General features: G+C 50.0%; 1 protein-coding gene across 1 annotated transcript in view; it reads right to left on the minus strand.

Moving 5' to 3' along the window:
- The window catches only part of LOC142363298 (myosin heavy chain, embryonic smooth muscle isoform-like), an 83776-nt gene extending 69485 nt beyond the window's left edge, over positions 1 to 14291 (minus strand). The window contains exon 1 of the mRNA XM_075436810.1: positions 14287 to 14291. Coding sequence (XP_075292925.1) covers positions 14287 to 14291 — 5 coding nt within the window. The remainder of the gene's footprint in view (positions 1 to 14286) is intronic.
- Positions 14292 to 24761: the final 10470 nt, after the last annotated feature.

Consider the following 24761-nt stretch of genomic DNA (forward strand, 5'->3'; position numbering starts at 1 on the left):
CCACCAAAATGCCATGTGTCTGCCAAGAGAAACACCGGGTGCCCACCAAGACGCCATGTGCCCACCCAAAAGAAATGCTGGGTGCCCAACAAGATGCAGGGTGCTCACCAAAATAAAGCTGGGTGCCCACCAAGATGCCAGGTGACCACAAGAACACCATGTGCCCAACAAAATAAATGGTGCGTCCCTATGAAGATGCCAGATGGACACCACAAGAAGTGCTGGGTGCCCACCAAGATACCAGGTGGCCACCAAAACACCAGGTGTAAATTAAAAGAATCTCGAGGTGCCCGCCAAGGTGCCAGGTGGCCACCAAATTAAATACTGGGTGGTGAAGGTAATACCAGGGCGCCACCTGGTGAAACACTCGGGGTAAGCATTTAGGTGGCCATCAAGATAAAGTCTAGGTGCCCACCAAGATGCCAGCTGGCCACCAAATTAAACGCTTGCTGCTCATCAGTATTCCAGGTGGCAACCAATACGCCAGGGGCCCACGAAAGGAAATGCCAGGTGGCCACCAAAACACAATGTGGCCACCTAAACTAATGCTGCGTGCGCACAAAGATGACAGGTGGTCTCTATAACGCCATGTGCTCACCCAGATAAATGCCAGATGCCCACCAAGATGTCAGGTGGCCACCAAATAGTCATGTGCCCAGGAAAATCAACACTGGGTGCCCACCAAGATGCCAGGTGCCCACCAAAATGCCACATGCCCACCAAAAGAAAGGTTGGGTCCTTACCAAATGTTGGTGCTCTCCAAAATAGATGCTGGGTGCCCAGCAAGATGCCAGGTGGCACCCAAAATGCCACATGCCCACCAGAAGATACACTGGGTGCCCAGCAAGATGCTGGGTGGCAAACTAGATGTCACATACCCAGCAAAATAAACAGTGTGTGCGCACATAGATGCCAGGTGGCCACGAAAAAGCCATGTGTCCACCAAATAAAGGCTGGTTGCCTGTCAAGATGCTATGTGGGCATCAAAAGAAACGCTGGGTGCCCACCAAGATGCCAGGTGTCCACCAAAAGAAATTGCACGTGCCCATCAAGATGACACGTGGCCAACAAAAGACATGTCAGCTGCCCACCAAAAGAAATCCTGCATGCCCACAAAAACGCCATGTGGCCACCAAAACACCACATGCCCACAAGAATAAGCGATGGGTGCCCAGCAAACAAAATGCCAGCTGCCCACCAAAAGAAACGGTGGGTGCCAACCAAGATGCCAGGTGGCCAGCAAAATAAAAGCTGGCTGCATAGCAAGATGCCAGGTGCCCACAAAAAGAAATGCCAGCTGCCCACCAAAATGCAACCTGCCAACCAAAATAAATGCCACGTGCCCAACAAAAGAAAACCTGGCTGCCCACCAAAACACCATGTGGCCACCAAAACACCACATGGCGACTAAAACATCACATGCCCTCAAGAATAAATGATGGGTGCCCAGCAAACGAAATGCCAAGTGCCAAACAAAATGCCAGGTTCCCACCAATAGAAATGGTGGGTGCCAACCATGATGGCTGGTGTCCACCAAAATAAACGCTGGCTGCGCACCGAGACGCCAGGTGGCCACAAAAATAGCACGTTCCCACCAAAAGTAGTGCCGAGTGCCCACCAAGATGCCAGGTGGCCACCAAAATGCCATGTGGCCACCAAAAGAAGTGCCAGGTGCCCACCAAGATGCTGCGTGCCCACCAAAAGGAACACCGGCTGCTCACCAAGATGCCAGGTGACCACCAAAATGCCATGTGTCTGCCAAGAGAAACACCGGGTGCGCACCAAGACGCCATGTGCCCACCCAAAAGAAATGCTGGGTGCCCAACAAGGTGCAGGGTGCTCAGCAAAATAAAGCTGGGTGCCCACCAAGATGCCAGGTGACCACAAGAACACCATGTGCCCAACAAAATAAATGGTGCGTCCCTATGAAGATGCCAGATGGACACCACAAGAAGTGCTGGGTGCCCACCAAGATACCAGGTGGCCACCAAAACACCAGGTGTAAATTAAAAGAATCTCGAGGTGCCCGCCAAGGTGCCAGGTGGCCACCAAATTAAATACTGGGTGGTGAAGGTAATACCAGGGCGCCACCTGGTGAAACACTCGGGGTAAGCATTTAGGTGGCCATCAAGATAAAGTCTAGGTGCCCACCAAGATGCCAGCTGGCCACTAAAAGAAATGCTTGCTGCTCATCAGTATTCCAGGTGGCAACCAATACGCCAGGGGCCCACGAAAGGAAATGCCAGGTGGCCACCAAAACACCATGTGGCCACCAAAACTAAAGATGCGTGCACACAAAGATGCCAGGTGGTCTCTATAACGCCATGTGCAAACCCAGATAAATGACAGATGCCCACCAAGATGCCAGGTGCCCACCAAAATGACACATGCCCACCAAAAGAAAGGCTGGGTTTTTACCAAATGTTGGTGCTTTCCAAAATACATGCTGGGTGCCCAGCAAGATGCCAGGTGGCACCCAAAATGCAGGGTGCTCACCAAAAGATACACTGGGTGCCATGAAGGTGCTGGGTGGCCAACGAAATATCACATACCCACCAAAAGATACGCTGTGTGCCCACATAGATGCCAGATGCCCACGAAAAAGCAATGTGTCCAGCAAATAAAGGCTGGTTGCCTGACAAGATGCCAGGTGGGGACCAAAAGAAATGCTGGGTGCCCACCAAGATACAAGGTGGCCACCAAAACAAATGCCACGTGTCCAGTAAGATGACACATGACCAGCAAAAGAAGTGCCAGGTGTCCACCAAGATGCTGCGTGCCCACCAAAAGGAACACCGGCTGCTCACCAAGATGCCAGGTGACCACCAAAATGCCATGTGTCTGCCAAGAGAAACACCGGGTGCCCACCAAGATGTCATGTGCCCACCAAAAGAAATGCTGGGTGCCCGCCAAGATGCTGGGTCCTCACCAAAATAAAGCTAGGTGACCACCAAGACGCCAGGTGACCACAAGAACACCACATGCCCACAAAAATAAATGGTGCGTCCCTAGGAAGGTGCCAGGGGGTCACCACAAGAAGTGCTGCCTGCCCACCAAGATACCAGGTGGCCACCAAAACACCAGGTGTAAATTAAAAGAAACTCGAGGTGCCCACCAAGATGCCAGGTGACCTCCAAAGAACAACGTGCCCAGCAAAAGAAATGCCAGGTTCCTCCCAAGATTGCAGGTGGCCACCAAAATGACACATGGCCACGAAAAGAAACGCTGTCTGCCCACCAAGAATAATGCCACGTGTCTACCAACAGTAAAACTGGGTGCCAACCAAAGGACCATATGCCCACTAAAAGAAATGCTGGGTACTCACCAAGATGCTGCGTGCCAATGAAAAGAAATGCTGGGTGCTTGCAAAGATGCTAGGTGGCCACCTAAGTGCTTGGTGGTGACCCAGAAAAATACCGGGTGCCCACCAAGATGGCAACTGGCAACCAGAATAAACACCAGGTGTCCACCAAGAGGCCAGGTGGCCAGCAAAAACCAGGTGCCCACCAAAAGGAACTCTGGGTGCCCACCATAATGCAGGTGCCCGCCAAAACGCCACGTGGCCAGCAAAAGAAACGCCGGGTGACTAAGAAGAAGCCAGGTGACCCACAAGATGCCAGGTGCCTACCAAAATTAACAGCGGGTGCCCACTACGATGTCAGGTGGCCACAAAATTGCCCCATGCACACCAAAAGAAATGCCAGGTGCCCACCAAAAGAGACACTGGGTACCCACCAAAAGACCACGTGACCAGCAAAATCAATGCTGGGTGCCCAACAAGATGCCAGCTTGTCACCAAAACGCCACGTACCCAACAAAAATATCACAGAGTGCCCACCATTATTGCAGGTGGCACCCAAAATGCCAGGTGGCAACCAAAAGCAACGCCGGCAGCCCACCAAAGTAACTGCCAGGTGGACACCAAAATAAAGGGTGGTTGCCTATCAAGATGGCAGTTGGCCACGACAACGAGACATGCCCAACAAACAAAATGCTGGGTGCCCACCGAGATGCCAGATGCACACCAAAGGAAATGCTGGCTGGTTAAGGAGATGCCAGGTGGCCACCTGGTGAAAAAATCGGCGTAAGCATTTAGGTGGCCATCAAGATAAAGACTAGGTGCCCACCAAGATGCCAGCTGGCCACCAAAAGAAACGCTTGCTGCTCATCAGTATTCCAGGTGGTAACCAATACACCAGGGGCCTACGAAAGGAAATCCTAGGTGGCCACCAAAACACCATGTGGCCACCAAAACTAAAGCTGCGTGCGCACAAAGATGCCAGGTGGTCTCTATAACGCCATGTGCTCACCCAGATTAATGCCAGATGCCCACCCAAGATGTCAGGTGGCCACCAAATAGTCATGTGCCCAGGAAAATCAACACTGGGTGCCCACCAAGATGCCAGGTGCCCACCAAAATGCCACATGCCCACCAAAAGAAAGGTTGGGTCCTTACCAAATGTTGGTTCTCTCCAAAATACATGCTGGGTGCCCAGCAAGATGCCAGGTGGCACCCGAAATGCCGGGTGCCCACCTGGTTACCAGGAGAACAGAGAATGACCAGGAAAGAAGTGTTAGTGGGTGCTACACTAAAAATGAGTTTTTAGGACCTGAAAAGGGGGCTCTAGTCCCTACAAGAGGGATTTGGGCCATGAAAATGTGGGTCAGGACACTCAGGATATCAGCTTGGAACCGAAAAAAAGGCTTTTTACCCTAACAGTGGGGGTTGAGAACCTCAAAATTAAACTGTGGGCTCTAAAAGAAGGCCATGGAGGATAAAAGAAAGGCTCGGTCCCTGAAAAGGAGGGTTCAGGCCCCCCCGATGAGCCTCTGGGGACTCGAAAGGGCTCCAAGGGTTCCAGGAACTGGGGTTCCATCAGGCTGGTGGCCAGTCCCCACTGGGGTTCCCCAGGGCTGCGTTCTACAGCCAGTGCTCCCTCATCTGTTTCTGAATGCTCTGGGCACAGGAACTGAACGGCCATGGAGGAAGTTTAGATACAGATACAGGCACAGACAGAGATAAAGGCGTAGGGACAGGTACAGGCACACGAACAGGCAGAGGGAGAGGTGTAGGTGACGGGCTGTGCATTCTTCTTTCCTGGTTCTTTCTACCTAATGGTTATGGTCATTTGGGACCAAGAGTGGGCAGAGACAGTAGCATTTGGTGCTGTTGTGTTCAAGGTCAACAACGGTGTTTTGCCTAAAAGAAGAGTTTCTTCCGACAGACACACACGTTTCCTCATTTCCGATGGGAACCCAGCTGGGGCTGCCTGCTGCAGCCCACAGCAACATCTCCAGTGACAAACTCGGTGGCTTTGCCTTTTTCCCTGACAGACCACTCCAGAAATAAGCCTTCTGGGAGAGAGACCCTAAGTCCTTCTGCATTTCCAGGATGTGCACAACCTTGCTGGGGTGATTTCTCGCCAGTTTCTCAATCTCTATCCTCCGTATGGTACCCTTTCCTTCAGTGGTATTTAGCAGAGGTTTTTTCAACTCATCTACACAAATGAGTCAGTCACTAGTTTTTCCAGAGCGTCGCAGGCAAAAATTGCTCAGTCCACGTGGCTTAAAGCACATGACGATCCAAGCGCTTTACTGGTAACGTAAACAACATGAAATTAAGGAGAAAGCTCCAAACTAGACACTTTCTAAAGTCAATTAACACCATCAGATTTTCAGACACCCTTTGGAGCAAACACAAAAGAGATTTCTGAAGCTCTACAAGCCTTTCCAAAGGAAAGGTAAGCCAACTGCAAAGCCCTGGTGAGAACTCACCTGTAGTAGCATCCAACCTAAACCTCCCTGACGCAACTTCAGGCCATTGCCTCTCATCCTATCGCTAGGATCTTTGGTGACATGGCTCTCTCCTCCACAAGGTTTTTCAGGGTAATTTCCAGCTCTGTGATGATATCTGTGGCTCTGCCCACCAGGATAATCCTCCCTATGTCCCTGAGCATATGGTGAGTTTTCTCCTCCGGTCCCAGGTGGACCAAAGTCATCTGGAGAGAAGTTCTCTCTGTTTACTGGAGCTTGGCACTGAGTGCCAACAGCATAGCCCTCATAAAACTTTTCATACTGTTATGCTAAGGAATAAAAAGGGGAATCAAAATGTGAAATGCTAACTCAAATTAACCAGACTGTTGCTGTTACAGGTATTTTTGTAAAGCCCTGCCCTTACTAAGTTTAAAATTAACTCTAGAGACTAAGAAACAGGGTTTTGAACAACGTTACTGTTTCATAAGAAGGATGTACCTGTCCTAAGTAAAACCAGAGAGCGATAATTCCTAGGAATAGCTAACGAGCTATGAAAAGCTGCTGAGATTGCCAAAAGAAACAGGTAACTAGGGGAAAGGCAACTCCAGCAGGGGGAGATTGATTGCGACCACAGAGTCACGACCACCTACCCCAATTCTGCGCCAGACTCAAAAGATGAAGAAACCGAGCATGCATACTAATTTACATGCTGGACCAAGAGACTTTGACCAGATGCAGACAATCCAGCAACTACACCTATTTGGTTTCTAGCCTGCTCACGTTTGTCAGGAGGTGAAGGATGTCATTAGAGGGAAGCTTTAGTTAAAGAGACACCTGGTCCTCAAATCCTGTTACCAAATTGTAACTATCCTTTAACATTGATCACTGCCATATTTGAGCTGGTAACCAGCAAAGGAAACATCAAGTTTGGACTTTCGCTTTTCCCTGATAAAAGAAGTTTGGTCTGTAGTACAGTTATAGTTTGACCTGTATTACAAAAGGACATCAAGAAACAAAATATGGCCAATATGGGAAAATGTATGCTGCAGGCAAAGGCAAAAGGTGAACATCCTATTTAAGCAAAACCAGTTCAGAACTCCTACAAGTTTTAGGGAAAGTTTTAGAATTACATTTGTCTCCGTTTCGTTTGGCATGTTTACCATCTGCAATGAAAAAGTGTATGGGGAAAATGGCTATGTCATTTTTGCTTGTGTTAGAGGCACTTTTACAGAATGACAGAATGACAGAAGGAAGGGACCTCTGTGGGTCATCTAGTCAAACCCTCCTGCCGAAGCAGGGTCACCTACAGCAGGCTGCACAGGACCTTGTCCAGGCGGGTCTTGAATATCTCCAGAGAAGGAGACTCCACAACCTCCCTGAGCAGCCTGTTCCAGGGCTCCGTCACCCTCAGAGGGAAGAAGTTCTTCCTCATGTTCAGACGGAACTTCCTCTGCTTCAGTTTGTGCCCATTGCCCCTTGTCCTGTCACTGGGCACCACTGAAAAGAGCTTGGCGCCATCCTCTTGACACCCAAATGTTGGCCGCAATGGGGTGGGCCTTAGCCCCAGGCCTGGCTGACCCCATCCCCACAGTCCCTGGGGCCTTGCAACCCCCTCCCAGTGTCCACAGGGTCCTGACTGCCCCCTCCCACCACAGCATGGCCCCTCTGGGGACCAGCCAGGACAGGCACAGGGCACAGCCCGGGGACGCTCCAGCCCTGCCACCCCTCTGGGCTTTCCCCCAATGTCCCCACAGTGCCAAGACCGCCTGCACCAGGCAAGAACATGGCAGAGAACTGAGGACACTCTCATGGCTAGAGAAATGGCTCAGGGAGGTGCAGGAGGAGCATGTGGGAAGGGGAGGAACGTCCTCCCGGGGGGGGCAGGAAGAGTTGTCTGTATAAAACAACCTCAGCCAAGGGCTTGGAGAGCAGCTTCTTACCCGTGACCCTGCAATTCCCTCCTGCCGACCTGCAGGAAAGTGCTTGAGGATCAGGGGATGCTTTGGGGGTCCAAAAGCAATGTTCTCATGGGCTTGAGTTTTCAGCACAGGAACTCATCCATAAGCCACTGGAGGTACTCCTCACCACAGCACGCACAGCAGGGAGAAGGGGTTGTAGAAGGAGGCCACGTATTTTCTGAAGAAATCCACTGTCTTTGGACAAAGGATGCACAGGGAATCTTTTGTTTTGAAGCCACTGTGAAATAATGAAGACAAGTCTATTTGCTGAGAGGAGGAATTAAATAATACTTCAATCATTCCATTATGGTATTTGCTGGCTTCATATATTTCGTGAGCCCTTAGTACATAGCTTTCATTTTGGTGAGCAAGTCCTAAACACATCACAACACTTCTTACATCTTTTTATAAAATCAAAACTAGCCACTGGCCAAATTCATCAAGATTATGAGAAGTTAGAGTCATCCTCAGTAATACACAGTGCAGTCACTGATGCCTACAGATTTGGACAACAAACATTGAAACACTACAAACTGGAAGTATTTACCGACATGACAGCCTAAGTTTTCAGCGCAGCAGGACCTGCACAGTATGAGCACCCTCAGTCTCAACCTGCCATCTGGTTCACCTCCGTTTCTATCTTGTCTCCTGTCTCTCCGTGCTCTTCCCTCTGCCAGGCACTCTTCCCAGTCACTCCATCACCTGCCAGTGCCTTTCTCTGTTCTCGTGTTTCGGTGGCAGGTGGTACCTTGAAAGCACTGTTCCACCCATGGGACCTGCACCTGTTTCTCTCCTCCCGCCTCTTGGTGCTCTGGCTGCGTGACACTTTCTTTGACCTCAGAGGCCCCTTGTTCCTGGCTCTCCCCTGCTGCTAAAGCCTGTTCCTGCAAGAGAAGAGGCAATTAGTTGGTGTCTCCTCCCTGCTATCTCACCTGCATCTCTGTGTCCTGGGCAGCTGGTGGGAACTGTCACCATCAGCCCCAGCTGTCCTAGAAGTCCTCTTCTGGCTCTGGGTGTGCTTGGCATCGAACGTGGTTCCTGAAGGACAAGAGCAAAACTCCAAGTAACCCCTGGGCACCAACCTGCTGGGAGAGCTCATTTGAAGGCAGGTTGGCAGCAAGCCCCAAGGCTGGTCCAGGGGTGCTCCCTGTGCCGAGCTCAGCCACAGGTCCCACACCCGGCTCTCTTGTTACCAAGAGGGATTTGCTTGCATTTTCCTTGTATTCTAATTCGTGCACGGGAAAAAAGGCAGCAGAAGGACGCACTGGCTAAAACCCCTTCTTACTGCCAGCCATAAAGGTGCCTCTCAGCTGGGAGCACGAGAAGGACAAGTAAGCCAAAACAGCAGAATGCAGCAAAAACCATAAAACCACACATGAAATGTAAGGACTAGATTTATTTTCATTATCTCGCAAACCAAGGCATCTCTGATACAGCACCCAGGCAGAGGCACAGGAGCAAAGCAGGAATGCAGACACCACAGAGCTCAGTCCCTGCTAGAGAAAGAGTGCCAGCTACTGAACTTGGTTCTTTCACCTGGGTACGTACGATGTTCACCCAGACATAACTTTCCACTGTGCCTTGATCCTTCCCGCAGCAGGGCAGGAATCACAGGCACGTTTGACAGATTGCCTTGGAGTCTGTCAATCCCAGACCTATGTTGTCTAAACACAGATGTTCTGCTGGTTGAGCACACAAGACTAAACAATGATTAGTATGCTACATGTCTTTTTTGACACCCCAGCTGCAAGTCACTTGAGCGTGTTTGCAATCCTCCTTGTCAATCTTCCATTATCATCCCCCATGCAGCATGTGACCATCCAACAGCACTCAGCATGTCTCCTGCCCTGAAAGGCTGTCATGGACAGATGGAGCCCAAAGTCATGGGCTAAGTGAACTCAAAGAACATTTTAGAGGAATGGCCCACAGAGTAAGGAATGATATCTCTGTGTGTAAATCAAAAGACAGGAAAAGATTTATTGGGAAGTGTTGGATCTGAGTGTGATGTAGACGGTATAAAAGAAGAATTGGATACTGTCCTGGTTTCAGCTGTGTGCCATTCACAATATCTTTCCCTTGATCATCCTTGTACCCTCCCATGCAAACAGCCCATCTCTATTTACCCTTTCCTCCCTGGCCCTACTTTGGCTTCCTTTGCACCTTCATTCGGCATTTCCAAGCTTGTTACCATGGCAATTCCTCCCTTGGTCATCAATTCCACTGAACAGGTACCGCCTTCTTTTATCAGTAGTGTCCTGCAATTCTTCATGCTGCTGTCTTATCAGCGGCACCACCAATGTGGTACGCACAAATCAAAAGCTGTCAAAATAGAGCTTCACTCCAGGGAGACCTTCAACATCTCTGGGATTTGGCAGTAGAAGCCTGATGAATTTTTACGAGAAGTTGGAAGTCATTTTTTGTGGGGGAGAATAACTCAGAAAAATGTGGGCAGGTGGGGACGTGAACAGCTCAGGAGTCGCAATGAGGAGAAGGGCCTGGGCATTCCAAGAGATGCCAGATGAGCAAGTGGCGCGTGCTCCAAGTGAAGAACCCCACAGCATACAGGACTGCATTAGGAGGAGTGTGGCCACACAGACAAGACAGTTATCACCCACTTGACTCACTCACACTGGTGTAGCCACATCTGGACTAGTGTGTCCATATGTGGGGCTCCGGGTTTACAGCCTCTGTTGGAGAGGCTGAGGGAGCTGGGATTCTTTAGTCTTGTGAAGGCTGAGGGCGCTGAAGTAGAAGCCTGCATCTGCCTGAAGGGTTGTTTCCGAGATGATGGAGCTTTTCCTGGTAGTGAGAAGGGAAGGAAACCTTCCCAAAATGCTGCTTGGAAGGTTCAGACTAGAGGTGAAGAAAAAGCAGTCTCCCTCAAAGGGTATCCTTGCTGTGAAAGAGGTCACCCAGAAGGACTCTGGATCCTCCCATGGATTTGAAATTCAAGGAAAAACCAGTGAGAGTGGAGAGACATCAGTGAAGTTACGGAAATGCTGGTGTGAGTGCTAGGTGGCAAGCAAAGATGTGTGACTACAGGCTGAAGGGGAAGAAATGCAGGCATGGGACAGAGTAGGACGATCTGCAGTAGAGATGGCTAAGGACTCTGATGGGGCAAAAAGTTTCAACAAGACCGAGGACTTTGTCCCCTTTGCCATGGCAATTACCTCTATCACCGATTCCTACCAGGAGAAACTTTCTTTTGAGGCTCTAAGCGGTGTTTCATCCTCGCGTCTTCTTAGGGAGGCTGAGAGGTTTCGCAGATTTTTCCTACACTTGTCATTTCTCACCCACACATTCAACTGTCCCCAAGAAGAGCCCTGAGCCATGTGTGAGGGACAGGGTCTGCCTTCCCAGGGCCTGGGGCTCAGCCCTTGGCCTTTCTGCTTCATAAAGCAGGCCAAGGGTTTTCTCAGCATTGCAGCCACCTGCACAGTGCCTCTGCCTACCTGCAATCGTGGCCTCCAATTCTCTGCTCTAAGGAGTCCCTGGGGAGGCTTTGTCAGTAATGGACCGCAGTGGGGCCAGTCAATGCTTCCAGGTACTTTCAGTTTTGCTTCTGCCTTCCTGAGATTTTTTTGGATTTCCTCTCATCATCTGAGGTTCATGGACTCAACACCAAATACCCCATGGGAGTCATTAAAATACAGAAAGTGCTAAGCTAACAAGCTCCTGTGAATGTCTTCAATTCTTCAAGACTAGCAGGAGCTTTTTCACAGTATAGATAAGGAGGAAGATGTTATACTGTGCCTAATAAAAATATTGTTTTTATTTTAAGGGATATTTTTAAGTGCTCTTCAGTTGACAGAATTAGTGGTAGAAACATTGTTCAAGTGATATTGTTCCAGGGTGTCTTCTCAGGAGGGCTGGACAGGTAGGAGAAGCAGTCCCTTGACATCTGACACTCTATGGACAACTTTGCTCCTCACCTCCCCAACCTCAACATTTCTCTCATCGGCCACCTGGGACTTGTGTCACTGCTCTTTGCGTCAGACTCCTTCACTCGTCTCTGCAGCTGGATGTTACAGCTCCATTGCACCATCTCCCACCTTCTCTCCACAGAGAGCTGGCTGCACACACGAACAGCAGGAGTTTTCCTATTTGCAAGAAAAATAATTAAAACATAATCAAGTTCCATAAACAAAACGCTCTCTGCAATTACATGGCAATTACAATCTCCATCTAATGAGGTTGCCTTCCTATAAGACATAATCCTATGAGAAATATTGTAGCTAGGTAGAGGAAAAAAATAGTCATAAACATAATTAGAGAGTTGGCAAAGGAGACAATTAGACTACTGAAAGGCAGGTAAACTTTTAACTCCCTGATGTCAAAACAGCAGCTCGGTAGGTGACAGGAATCTGAATGCACAAAGAGTAAAGGGAGGAGAAAACTGGAGAATAATGGAAAGGGCCTTTGTCTAGGCAGCCTGCATCTGAAAAAAAATACTTTAGAAATAGTGAAGACAGGTGAAAATCTATGAAAGTTTCGAGAAATTCAATACACCATTTCACAGGGAGAACAACGGTAATGAAGTTTTAGGGAGAGATCGACATTTCTTTGGAATATCCCTTTCAAAGCTTCCTGGCATTGGTCGAGGGCTCTTGTGAGTGAGTAGAAGGCAATGTAGCGCCTGTTGTTGAAAGAGCTCAGAAAGTCCACCCAGGGAACCCCAGGCTGTACAGGCATTTCTGTGCACCTAAAAAAGAACATGTCCAAAAGCAGTCAGCATGGATTGATGATGGGTCGATCTTTTCCAACCTATGATTCTATGATTCTAAGCAGGGGAGAGTGTTATCTTCTCAGCTCAGCATGGTGGGGGCCTATGGTCAGTATGAACACTGACCTGCAAACTCATGATGCCCCAAGGGGGGATGAGGCAGAAGAGCCCAGTGCCTGTCCTGTGCCAACTCCTTGCCAGCTCTGCCCTCCTACAGGTGTAATAGTTCTTCCTTACTCTGGCGGACGTTTGCCACCATCTCCTTGAGAAGGTCAACTACAGGCCTGTGTGTGCCTCTGCACCCCTGTACAGAAAGAGCCCGTTTCACGGCATTTTGGGACCTGAGCACTCTGTCCCTGTGGGCTGGGTCCATTCTCTGCAGCAAAGCGGAATCCCCACTGTGCCCCAGATTTGTGGTTGCTCCTGAGGACCTATATGAGGAGGGTCACAGTGAGACCCCAACTCTCAGCACTGGTTCTCCATGCTGGTCAGAGCACAGCTGTGGAAAGCCTGTGGGAGAGCAGCCTTATTTCTCTGAGTATGGGCTCACCCTTCCCAGAGGCTGGGCACCCTGCACTGGAAGTCCATGTCTCACACCCCATTTTCGTTGCGGGTCTTCTTGCCAGGGGAGCAGCTGAGACAACATCTCGTGGGCCTCAGCGCCTGTGCATGGCTGTGGACAGGCTTGTTCCTCCCCAGTCACACAAGCACACAGTGGATGAAGACAAGAAACACTCAAGGAACAAGAGGTGGGCCCTGGCTCTGCTCAAGCCAGTGGTGATGGTGGAACAGAAAGGACCTGGAAACTGGATCAGAGTAAGAAACATCATTCATCCAGCTGAGACTCCAACAACCCTGCCCAGCCTCATCCAACTCAGACACCCCAAGGGGTGCTTCCCTTGTGATATGGGATCTCCACCTGGAAGCAAGACAATTGGAGACGCTTATCCCTGGAAAGCCACCAAAAGGGCACCTGGGCTTGACCAGCACCCTCACGTCACATCTGCCAGTGTGGCCAGAAAGGTTTCCTAGCCCTGATTGGGCAGAGCAGGAGAGGACCAAGTGCTCCAGCTCCAGCTGTCTGAGGCTGGGGAGTCAGGGAAAAAGCACCCCTTGGAGATGCTGGGGATCGAACCCAGGACCTCCCACATGCAAAGCAGATGCTCTTCCAGTGAGCTACATCCCCTTGACATCTGCTGGCAGAAGACACTCTCCTCCCATGGTCATGACAAGTCTATGACAAGCACAGTCCTGTTGTCCTTGAGTGCCCAGGGACCCTCTGCAGAAAGCAGCACTTGAAGCCTTCAGAGACAGAGGAGGCTGGGACTGCCTCTCTGCTGCAGCCTGATCCTGGCACAGGGCTGCACTGCAGAGCTCTCCCCCTTCAACTTCTCTGCAGGGCGATGGGGCAGAAGGAGACTTTGGCTGCAGGTGCTGCTCCCACTCTCTGGCCCACTCCAGGGTGTTTCAGTGGAGAGGAGCACACTCCTTCCCCCGAGCCTCCTCTGCCACCCAGGGCCACAGCCCTCTGTGTCACATCTGTCCCCAGCCCCAAAGCAGGAACAACGCAACAGGGTGAGGGAAACGCCCTTTTTGGGGTGAGGTGTCCCCAAGACAGATATCTTACACTCTCTCCTCCAGGTACCGGGCCTCCCTCTGCACCCCCCTGTGCCCCCCATCCGTGGCAGTGAGTTGAATAGCAGGCTTCCATCTCTGTGGGGCTGGGGCTGGGGATTGGGCTCAGGGACCTTCCCACTCCTGTAGCCCTGAGGACTTTTGAGACAGCAGCGCAGTTCCCTATGACAGCCCTGACTGGAACCTCTGTGGCAGGGTGGGTGAGTTTGGGTTGACCACATGCAGGGATGGAGTCCTTGTGGCCATACAACTGGGGTAGCTGCATTGCCCAATGCCATAAAGTTTTCCCCGCTGGGCCCCTGCCTGGCAGAGATGATCTGGGGGAATCAGTGACCAGCAAAAGGTTGCAAGAGGAGAACCCAGTAGATTGTTGGAGCTCACGAGCAGCAAGAAGTTGCAAGAAGAGAACCCAGCAGCTCGTTGAGCTCATGAGCAGCAAGAAGATGCAAGACGAGAACCCAGCATCTTGTTGGAGCTCATGAGCAGGTGTTTCTTCCTCTGGTCAAGGACTGATGGCTTGGAGGGGCTGTAGCTGGGCTGGGCAGTGCAGTCTGGTGGGGAGCAGGTTTGGGCAAGGAAACTGGGGAGAGTCGAGACACTTGTGCTGTGGGCCCTGAATGTGGTGCTGAGGGGATGGAGAACACAGAAACGTGTGCAATGTCATGTGCAGAGGAAGGTACATTTGGAGAGTAAAATGACGTCGAGTGTTTGGGCTGGGGCTGTGCTGAAGACAGAGTGTGAGAGCTGATGACCTTCCTTGCTAGATCCCAGGCAAGCCACTGCTGGCATTTCTGTCCCATCTTGTGCCCTTGCCACAGGGAGGAACTGATGCTGAGGGATGTTCATGAGGGGCTCCAGAGGGATCCCCCTGAGCTGTGTATCTCCCTGCTGATGCTCAGAGAGGAGCACGTAGGTGTTTCGTCAGTTGTTGCAGCAAAGGGGCAAAGCAGGCCAAGAAACTCTGCTCAGGACAGCATGTCACTAAACACCACTGGTGCCCAGACACTGCAGTGGATGATCCTCAGCATGGTTTTGTCAGCTGTCCTGGACACATCAGAGGTCTCACTGTGACAGACCTCTGGAGGAAGGATGCTGCCATTCAGGCCTCTGCTCCAGGGAATACCTGACCCTGAGACTGTGGAGGAGGTGGCATCTAGTCTGGGAATTGAGGACGAGGTGAAGGATGTGTGTGAGGAGGGAAGCAGGATGTGCACCATTGAGAATGACCAAGAGAGAAACAGAGTCTTTGCAGAGACCATGCAGTGGAGACATCCTGATCCCTGTGGAGATGGGAAGGAGGGACAGCTGGAGAGCACCCAAACAGAGCACTGAAAGGAGAATCCTGCCTAGGGGAAGGCTGAGGACTTGTGATGCAGGATGAAGGCCCCTTCTAAGCTGCAGATCTGCAGCTAGAGATCGGTGACAGTGCGCTAGCAAGAGATGAAAGAGCAAGTGTGGCTGGGGCAGGCTGAAAGAGGCAGAAGGCCTATGCAAAAAATACAAGGGAGAAAAACATTACGGAAAACTGGCATTGAACCAGGAACCTTTAGACCTTTAGTCTAATGCTCATCCAGCTGAGCTGCTTAAGCCTTGCTCTGCTGAAATAGCCCTTCTCCCTGTGCCACCCATGGCAGCCCACAGGCTGAAACACACGAGCGCTCTGCAGGGGAAAAGCAGAGCTTCTCCCTGGGAAAAGCTGTGCCCAGACCCAGGCAGAGGGGACCTGCCCGCTCTATGACTCCATGGCCAGGTGGGCTCCAGTTTTGGGTGGATGCCAGCTTACACTGGGCACGTGTCACTGAGAGTGACAGAGCCCTGGAACAGGCTGCCCAGAGGGGTGGTGGAGCCTCCTTCTCTGGACATATTCAAGACCTGCCTGGACAAGGTCCTATACACCCTGCTGTAGGTGACCCTGCTTAGGCAAGGGGGTTGGACTAGATGACCCACAGAGGTCCCTTCCAACCCCTACCTTTCTGTGATTCTGTGCTTCTGTGGTGTTACTGTGGGTGGCCAAGGATATGCCCATTCTCCCTCTGGCCCTCAGATGATGCTCACAAAGGATGTGGGTGTTCTCAGAGTTTTTCCATCAGAGCTTGCAAACTCTTGCCCACATCTTCGACCCCCTCTGGCACCTCAGTCATCACAAAGAGTCTGTATGAGAGCACCTGAGTTTCCACTGAAGAAAGGTAAGGAGCTCAGAATTGGGGCTCACATACTGAAAACTCTTTCATGCATGCCTAAACTGAACCAAGAAGATTCTCAGCTTCTCTGGGGCTGCAGGGTCAATGGGGGGAGCTGAATCCCTCTTCAACCCAAGGGCTTATTTGTCAGGATGAGATGCCTGCACATCTTCAGCTGATTCCTTGCCCTACAGAGCGGAAGCCAACACCCTCCCTGCCCCTGTCAGTGTGTCCTTTTTGTTATGGGTCAAGAATATCAGTGTCCAGAGAGGAACAGTGTTGCCTATTGTAGAGGACCATATTCTGCTAGGGAAATCCATGCTGTGGGACTCAGTCTCTCTGCACTGCTGGTCATTATTTCAGGTGACTTGAAGCCATGTTCACCAGGGTGCAATTAAGGAGCTGTCAGCCCCAGAGCCTCAGCGACATCTCCAATGAACCCAGAAGGGGAACACAAAGTGGGCTGGTCCTCTGCTGTTGAGCTGGGCTGGGATGCTGGGATGGAGGGAGCTCATGGCAACCAAGCAGCGCTGCAGAAAGACAGCTCTGTCCAGGAGCATCTCCTCTGCGAAGCACAGCAGGGCTGAGGGCACTGCCTGCAGACAGCGAGGGGAGAGGAGCGAGGCAGAGAGAGGTTAACGGCAATCTGGGGTGGAAGGACAGAGAAGAGCTTACTTGGAGAAAAATCTGAAGAACCCTTACTAAGGTAGGTCTTTGGCTGCAGGGCAATGCAGCTGCGGTCATTGGAACAATGTCCTAAAGCTGGCACAAATCACAGCCTGTGGGATCTTCTGGAGGTCTTGCAGTTTCTCCAGAGTAGAGGAAAAGGCCGTGGTCTGCAGCACAGCTTCTCTGTGCCCCATCAGAGGGACGGGGCATGTCAGCTGCCTGCACTAGGGGATGGCTGCAGGGCCTGAAGCCGGGTGTGCACCCAGGGTGTTGTTCTAAGGAATAAAAAAGGGGAATCAAAATGTGAAATGGTAATTGAAATTGATCAGACTATTGCAGCTGTAGGTATTGTTGTCAAGCCCTGCCCTCATTACAGTTAAAAGTTTCATAATCTTGTAAGCTTACAATTAACTATAGTACATTTAGAGAAAATAAGAAACAGGATTTTGAATAATGTGTTATTGTTTCATAAGAAGGATGCAGCTGTCCAAAGTAGAACCAGAGAGTGGTAAATTGTAAGAATATCTAACGAGCTGTGAAGAACTGGTGAGACTGCCAAAAGAAACGGGTAACCAGGGGAAAGGTAATTCTGGCATGGGGAGATTACAACCACCAGCTCATGGACCACCTACCCCGATTGTAACCCACATTAAATAGATGAAGAAATGGAGCATGCGTACTAACTTACATGCTGGAAAAAGAGTCATTAACCAATCATTCCATAGAATAACAATGTATATGTATTAGGGAGTTGAATATGTTAATGCTTTGTGCATAAATGTCAATTTGTGAACGAGATGTGCTGTCTTGCAACAGACACCCGTATCTGTGCAAATATGCAACACAATACCTCTGCTCTGGGTGTAGATTAGCATATTGCACACCGGCTAAACAAACCCCGATTTTGGGGGACAACAAGGGCTGCTCAGGGCTGTCCTTCTAAGCAGGGTCCCTGCACCCCAGGGAGATGTGTTGCTGTGAGAGGGACTCTGCTACCTGCTAGGGTCAGCACTCAGCCTGCCCAGGGAGCTCCCCACGGTGGGGCAGGGAGAAGATGTGGGTGGGAGAAGCAACTCCAGGCAGGAGGGCGTTCTTCTGCTGTCAAGAGGGTGCTGCGTGGGTCAGGGATGCTTACAGCTCCAGATGACTGCCAGGACATTTCCGAGGGCACTTTTCAAGGAGAAGGTCAAGGCAGGGATTACTACAAAGAGACGAGCTTTTCTGAGTCTGTTTTCAGTTTCCTACTTTTAAAGGATTTGGAAAAGGAGCTGTCACGCTTCACCAAGTCTCTGAGACTTGTGGGCTGTAACGTTGAGTGATGAGTAAGTCTTACAGGAACCCACTAAAGTGACTAATTTCCACTGGTCTGTGATACTGTTATCGTTACCTTGTTCGTGCTGTCAGGCTCTCTGGGGATTGGAATTGCTGCAGCCAAGTCAGGCACCAGTGTTGTGATTCCTCCCGTGCACGTGTGTCTATGGGAATGAAGTGTCCAAGCTTTCCTCTAACCTGTAGGGCTGTGGGTGGAGTAGTCTGGGGACTGGGGAAGGAGCTGAGTCTCTCTTATTGAGCTATCTTCAGCAAGACACTTGGGTATCTCCTTGGGGTGTCCTTCCTAGCTGTGAGCTTCCCTTCATGATGCAAATGTTTCCTGTAGCATCTTGGTCTTATCCGAATGCCCCATGGAGAACTGCAGAGATGCCACAACTGAGGAAATGCTGTGTGTCCTTGGTGAGAAGCGGGGTGCTGACACCTTGCTGAGGTACCGTATAACGGTGAAACTTTTAGTGATCTGTCCACTCTCAGCAGTGTCTGGTTTCTTTTCAGGGTAAGACAAGAATATGCTTGTCCTTTGACACCCACAAGTGCAAGAGCAGGGAACTTTGGAATAATCTTATCCATCCTCCCCTCACCTCACCCTTAGCCACAGAGAATCCCTTTGTCTCTTAGGTCTTACAGTCTCTAGCTCAAAGTGCAGCAGAAGAGCTGGGGATTGCTGACTGCAGAAAACCAAGCATGATGTCTGGGTAGGAAAAGGGTTCTCCAAAACTCCTTTCTAACCCTCACATTCTTTACAACTGGGAGTGCAGATGCTAACAAGTCTCTCTGTGTAAGGCGTGGTTTACTCTGATGAATTCTGAATATCCAACCCAGTCCCCCTGTCCCATTCCCATGTACCCACTCCAGCAGCACAGGGATGACCTCTTGAGAGCCTGCTTGCAGACACCTGGCTACTCACAGCCCAAGGAGCCAGCACAAAATAAAGCTCAAGTCAGGGACCTGAATGCAGGCTTCCTCCTGAAAAGGAAACCATGTGGAAGTGTCAGAGCGACAGAGCAATGGCATTGGTTTTGCTAAAAGAAGCATGTCCTCACTTGGCACTGTCTTTTCCTTTTTCAGCAGTGCCCCATGTCCAGAGGCAGCAAATGTCCAACGGCAGCTCCATCAACCAGTTCGTCCTCCTGGCATTCACAGACACACGGGAGCTGCAGCTCTTGCACTTCTGGCTCTTCCTGGCCATCTACTTGTCTGCCCTCCTCAGCAATGGCCTCATCATCACTGCCATAATCTATGACCATTGCCTCCACACACCCATGTACTTCTTCCTCCTCAACCTCTCTGTTCTTGACCTGGGCTCCGTCTCTACCACCCTCCCCAAATCCATGGCCGATTCCCTCTGGGACTCCAGGACCATCTCCTATGCAGGATGTGCAGCACAAGTCTTTCTGTTAGTCTTTTTGATCTCAACAGAGTTTTCTCTGCTCACCATCATGGCCTATGACCGCTATGCTGCCATCTACAAACCCCTGCACTATGGGTTCCTCCTGGGCAGCAGCACTTGTCTCAAAATGGCTGCAGCTGCCTGGGGCAGTGGGTTTCTCAATGCTGTGCTGCACACTGTCAATACATTTTCCATACCCCTCTGCAAGGGCAATACTGTGGACCAGTTCTTCTGTGAAATCCCTCATATCCTCAAGCTCTCCTGCTCACATGCCTACCTCAGAGAAGTTGGCTTTGTCATGTTTGGTGCTTTTGTATTTTGGTGGTGTTTTGTTTTCATTGTGCTGTCCTATGTGCAGATCTTCAGGGCTGTGCTGAGGATCCCCTCTGAGCAGGGACGGCACAAAGCCTTTTCCACGTGCCTCCCACACCTGGCTGTGGTCTCCCTGTTTATCAGCACTGGCGTATTTTCCTACCTGAATCCCCCCTCCATCTCCTCCCCATCCTTGGACCTGGTGGTGGCTGTCCTGTACGTGGTGTTTCCTCCAGCAGTGAACCCCCTCCTCTACAGCATGAGGAACAAGGAGCTCATGAATTCCCTGAAGAAAGTGATGACTGTATTTTTTCAGAAGAATTAAACCCTCTATATTCTTCTGGAAATTACTCATAATGTAACTTCTCATAGCCGCAGCCTGTTTTCCACCATTTGTTTGGGGTTTTTTTGTTTGGTTTGATTTTTTTTTTTTTCTAATTGTGATATTTTCCACAAAGAGATGTCATTAGTTGTACCATTTCTACACCAGTATCTATCATTCTTGTGTGACCCAGAGACTTTCAGGACTCACAGTCTCTCTCTCTGTTTAAATAAAGTAAAGTACCCTGCACTGACTGGTTTGTCCAAGATCTTTCCTCAGACCTTCTCTGGAACCGCAGGGACAGTGCATTTGTGCAGAGGTGGAGAGGAAGAGCATCCCAGCACAGCAGCACGACCAGGGATAACCAGTGCTTACTCTTTCCAAAGCTGTCCTTTCCATCTCCACATGCTGCTTCTGAGCCCTTCTGTTAGTTTCAGGCCTGAGTGCTCCTATAGTTTGGTCATAATCCTGCATTTAAAAGTCCTCTGACCACAAGCCAGGACAGGCAATGGGCATTTTTGTGACAGAGGTGGCCTCCATAACAGCAGTTCTATCATGAAAGGGGATCTGCTGAGTGCAGTGACTGAAGGCTTAGATCTTTCAAAGTTGCTCTCAAGAACATGTCCAAGGAACAGACTCTGAAGAGGCTCATTGTGTTGCTTGTTTCTCCATGGGCTCAGTGTGATGAGATCAGGGTCCCTGTATAGTTATTAGGGAGTGAGGACTGGTTCAGGCATTACTTGTTAGCGTCCAGCAGCCATGCAGGTGGTGAATGGTCTCCAGTCAACCCGTCTGGGACACTAGTACGTGTTAGTGCTGATTGTAGATGAGTGTTTTCTTGGAGTGAATTGAGAGTTTCTAGAATCTGGTGATGGCAGAGTAACATCTGCACACCTCCATAGACTTCTTCCTGGCCAAGCCGTCCTCCCTGATGACCTGCTATGGCTCCAAGGGTCTCGACAGTACTTAGAGACTTTAAGAGCCCTGACCAAACTCATAGAGGACCTCCACCCAATCCCGCTGCCCAGGGGCCCAGGGGCTTTCTTTAAGCTCAGGCCTGGGCCTTCAGTCCCTGTCTGATACATGATGCAGTAGCACTGATCTGGCTTTAGCCATGCCTTGCTGTGGAGCCTGTTCATCCGGACTCAGATGCAGAGACTGATATCCTTGCTGTGTCCTGGATCTGTGTTGCCACTATGGACCTGCCTGGCTATCACTTGACTGCATCTGACCCTGCTTACACGCATCAGCCTGACCCTGACTTGTGTATTGACTTCCATGTGGGGCCTTAGCCCTGACTGATCCTCACAAACCTGGCTGTGACCTGGAAACTTGTTTGACCCTGGTTGCCATCCCCAGCCTACTCTGCTCACCTCACTCAGTTGTTGTGGGATGAGGCCCAGGCTGGCAAGGCCGCTGCCCTGCTCCCTTGTTCGCTGTGTTAAGCCCCTTGGTTCCTGGCTCCCCATCCCTGAGGGTGCAGCCACCCTCTCTGCATCCTGGCACAGGCCTTGTTGACCTGGAAGAAGAAAGTCCTTCTGGTTCTGCTTCTACACATGTGAAAGACCTGGAAAGGACATACTGTGCACCAAGCATCCCTTTAGGCATGTAGGATTTTGAATCCATTTACTGAGAAGAGGCAGAGCAGAAGCCAGGTCCTAAGGTAGAAGAGAAAGGAAAAAATGTTGCTTCCTTGTTTGTTTTTTTAAGTAAATGAAATGGTGAGTGGTCCCATCTTTGGGGGCTGTCAAAATGACATGCCCTTCTTTGGATGTGAACAGGACTTTCAGGCGAAATGGGAGCTGTTTCCAGGAGCCATCCCGACCATGTCTTCCCTCTGTGGAGTTGTTGGGATGGGAGTCCTTTCCTTCAGGTTTGCATGTTCCCATGGCAGATTCGTGCAGCTCATCACAATACTCCAGCTCCTTGGCTTTTCTATGATCGTGTCCAGGTCAGCAGTATTGCACATACCCATGCAGCTGTCTCCCATGAGTTGCAGGTCCCTGTGGTTCCTCAGGCTTACCTGTATGCTGGGCACATGGATTGAGGGCCTTGGGAAGAAGTCAGCTGTGGACTGAGGGCAAAGGGCAAATGGAGGAAATGGTGAAGCATGGAGGCATCTGCAAAGACCCTCATCACCCATGTGTGGTGAACAGTGCTTGTTTCTGCAGGCAGAGACTTCACTGCCAGCCTTGTTGTCCCCCAAATTAGGGTTCTTTTACCTGGTGTGAGAAAAGCCAATCAACATACAGAGTCAAGATATTTATTTACTTCACGTCTGCGCAGAGATGAGTGCTAGGTGGCAACTCCACAAAGCTACCACATTTTGCCTAACACATGGTTAACTTTTATAGATTTTGAGCGTCAGTTATCAGAACTTTTGTAATTGTGCTTAATCACCCTCTTTCCCATTGGTGCTTACATGTCTTGTGTTTGTTTAAAGTCACAGTATCCATTCTTTTTTGCTGTTCATGTTCCATGAGGAAGGGGCTTTTTTTTGGTAGAGAGCTTTTGCTACTTGAGGGTGAGTTTTCTAACATGTTAATTAGGATTGTTCAATCATACTTGAAGTAGTCTTCTCTTTATCGGCAGTTTTGTTGCACTTAGTACCTTGTTTTAATTACAGCTGTGACTCTTTAAGGCTGTCATGCTAGTCCTTATCAGTTTCTTGTATGCTTTTGTTATCCTCCTCTTAGTTTTTTGTCATCAATCCCTTAGCCTGGAAATTTGCAGGAACCTGGACTGAGGTTCCATAACTGCTGGGGAAGGAGGAAGGGCTTGTGATACACACGGAAATGCAGGGAGACACTGGGGTGTGCGTAGAATTCATTCTGTTAAAGGCAGGAAGAAGACTTGGATTAGTGTGGAATAGGCTGAGTCTGGAATTTGAGGCAGCAGAAGGAGGACGAGCACTTCAGTGCCGGGATGCGGGGAGCAATAGCAGATCCAAGCAAGTCTGTGGCTGTGACATCTTGCGTGCTAGAGAAGCATTAACAGGACATTGGAAAAAAGCAGGTGTTGGGAAACTGAGAGACGTTGGCAAGCCCTCAGGTAAACACAGCTTTTTGTTTGAAGCAACAGTGAATGAGGACAGAGGGACATCAGGAAAGCTTGGGAGATCCGAGGGTCGGAGTGAGGTGGGGAAATGGGGCAGTAGCTAAAGTCTGCAAGGAAACGAGCACAGGCATAGGACAGTGTAGGACAGCCTGTGGTGGGGATGATCAAGGGCCTTGGGCCAGCGAGGACCACACCCTGACAACAAAAATGAGGTCTTCATCCTCTTGGCTATGGCTACTCTCCCTTCCACTGAGGCCAATGAGAAGACATCAGTGCCTTACAACCCCAGGGCATTGTTGACTCCTCACTCATCCCCACAGAGCCTGGGAGGTTTCCCACTGCTCTCTTGCACTGAACAGTCCACACCCCACATCACACTGCTCCAAAGAAGAGCCACGAACAGGCTGTGAGGCAACAGACCCCCATTCCCAGGGCATGGGCGTCAGGGCTTGGCTGTCCTGCTTTGCAAAAGACATCAAGGCCTTCCACAGCCACACTCCACATCTGATTTTCCACCTGTAACCAGTGCCTCTGACTTCTTGCTTCACCCTGGGGGATGCATCAGGGATGGTCACCTCTTCTTGTAATTCCCTCCACGATCCCTTTGCAATGATGGTCCTCAGTGGGGCATGCCGACATCCTTAGAAACTTGAACGTCTGCTGATGAATTTTACTTCTCTAGAGACTTGTTCTCTGGGAAGAACTTCGCTTAAAGTTCTCAATTTTCTGTGGTTAACTAAAGAGCTTTCAGGAGCAAAAGTCAAAGTGAAAAAACAACAATAAGAAAAGATTTTTCCCCCTTTTTTTGGATTCTTTACACGTTACTTGGTGTCAGCAATCTCCATCTCATAATAATCCTGAGCTTCTCCCAAAGCAGTCTGAATATATATGAAAATAAAGGCCCTTTGTTTACGACAATCAAGTAGTCTTTGTCCCTTCCCCCGACCCCACCATTTCCCTCATCAAACACCTGGGACTTCAAGAAGCCTTGTTCCAATCTCAGCTTCCTCCCCTTAAGGCTGTAGATACAGGTCTCAGCCTGTTGGCACAAACTCCCACCTGTTTTACTTGGAGAACAAGCTGCGTGTAGACACAGAAGGCTTTTTCTTAATGGTCAACAAATAAAAAGAAAAAGGCATGATTTAAGGAAAAAAAAAAATCATTCCTCTGCTTTATATTAAATCCGCTTTACCCCTACTGAAGTGCACTTTCCACAACAGATAACCTTACCAACAGAAAACACCTTCTGTGTCAAGCACAGACCCCAAAATCCCCCCAAACACTGTCCCCTGTCCCAGACTCTGTCGATATTTCTTCTTTGCACACAACAAGCTGCCCACTAAAGTCACTAGCTCCCTCAATTCATAGGGCGAAGAAAGGAGAAGTGCTCTCTTTTGCACAGCCAAATCTGCACTAATCCCAATATTTT

This window comes from Opisthocomus hoazin, chromosome 15 (genome assembly GCF_030867145.1).
Source record: "Opisthocomus hoazin isolate bOpiHoa1 chromosome 15, bOpiHoa1.hap1, whole genome shotgun sequence".
Lineage (NCBI taxonomy): Eukaryota > Metazoa > Chordata > Aves > Opisthocomiformes > Opisthocomidae > Opisthocomus > Opisthocomus hoazin.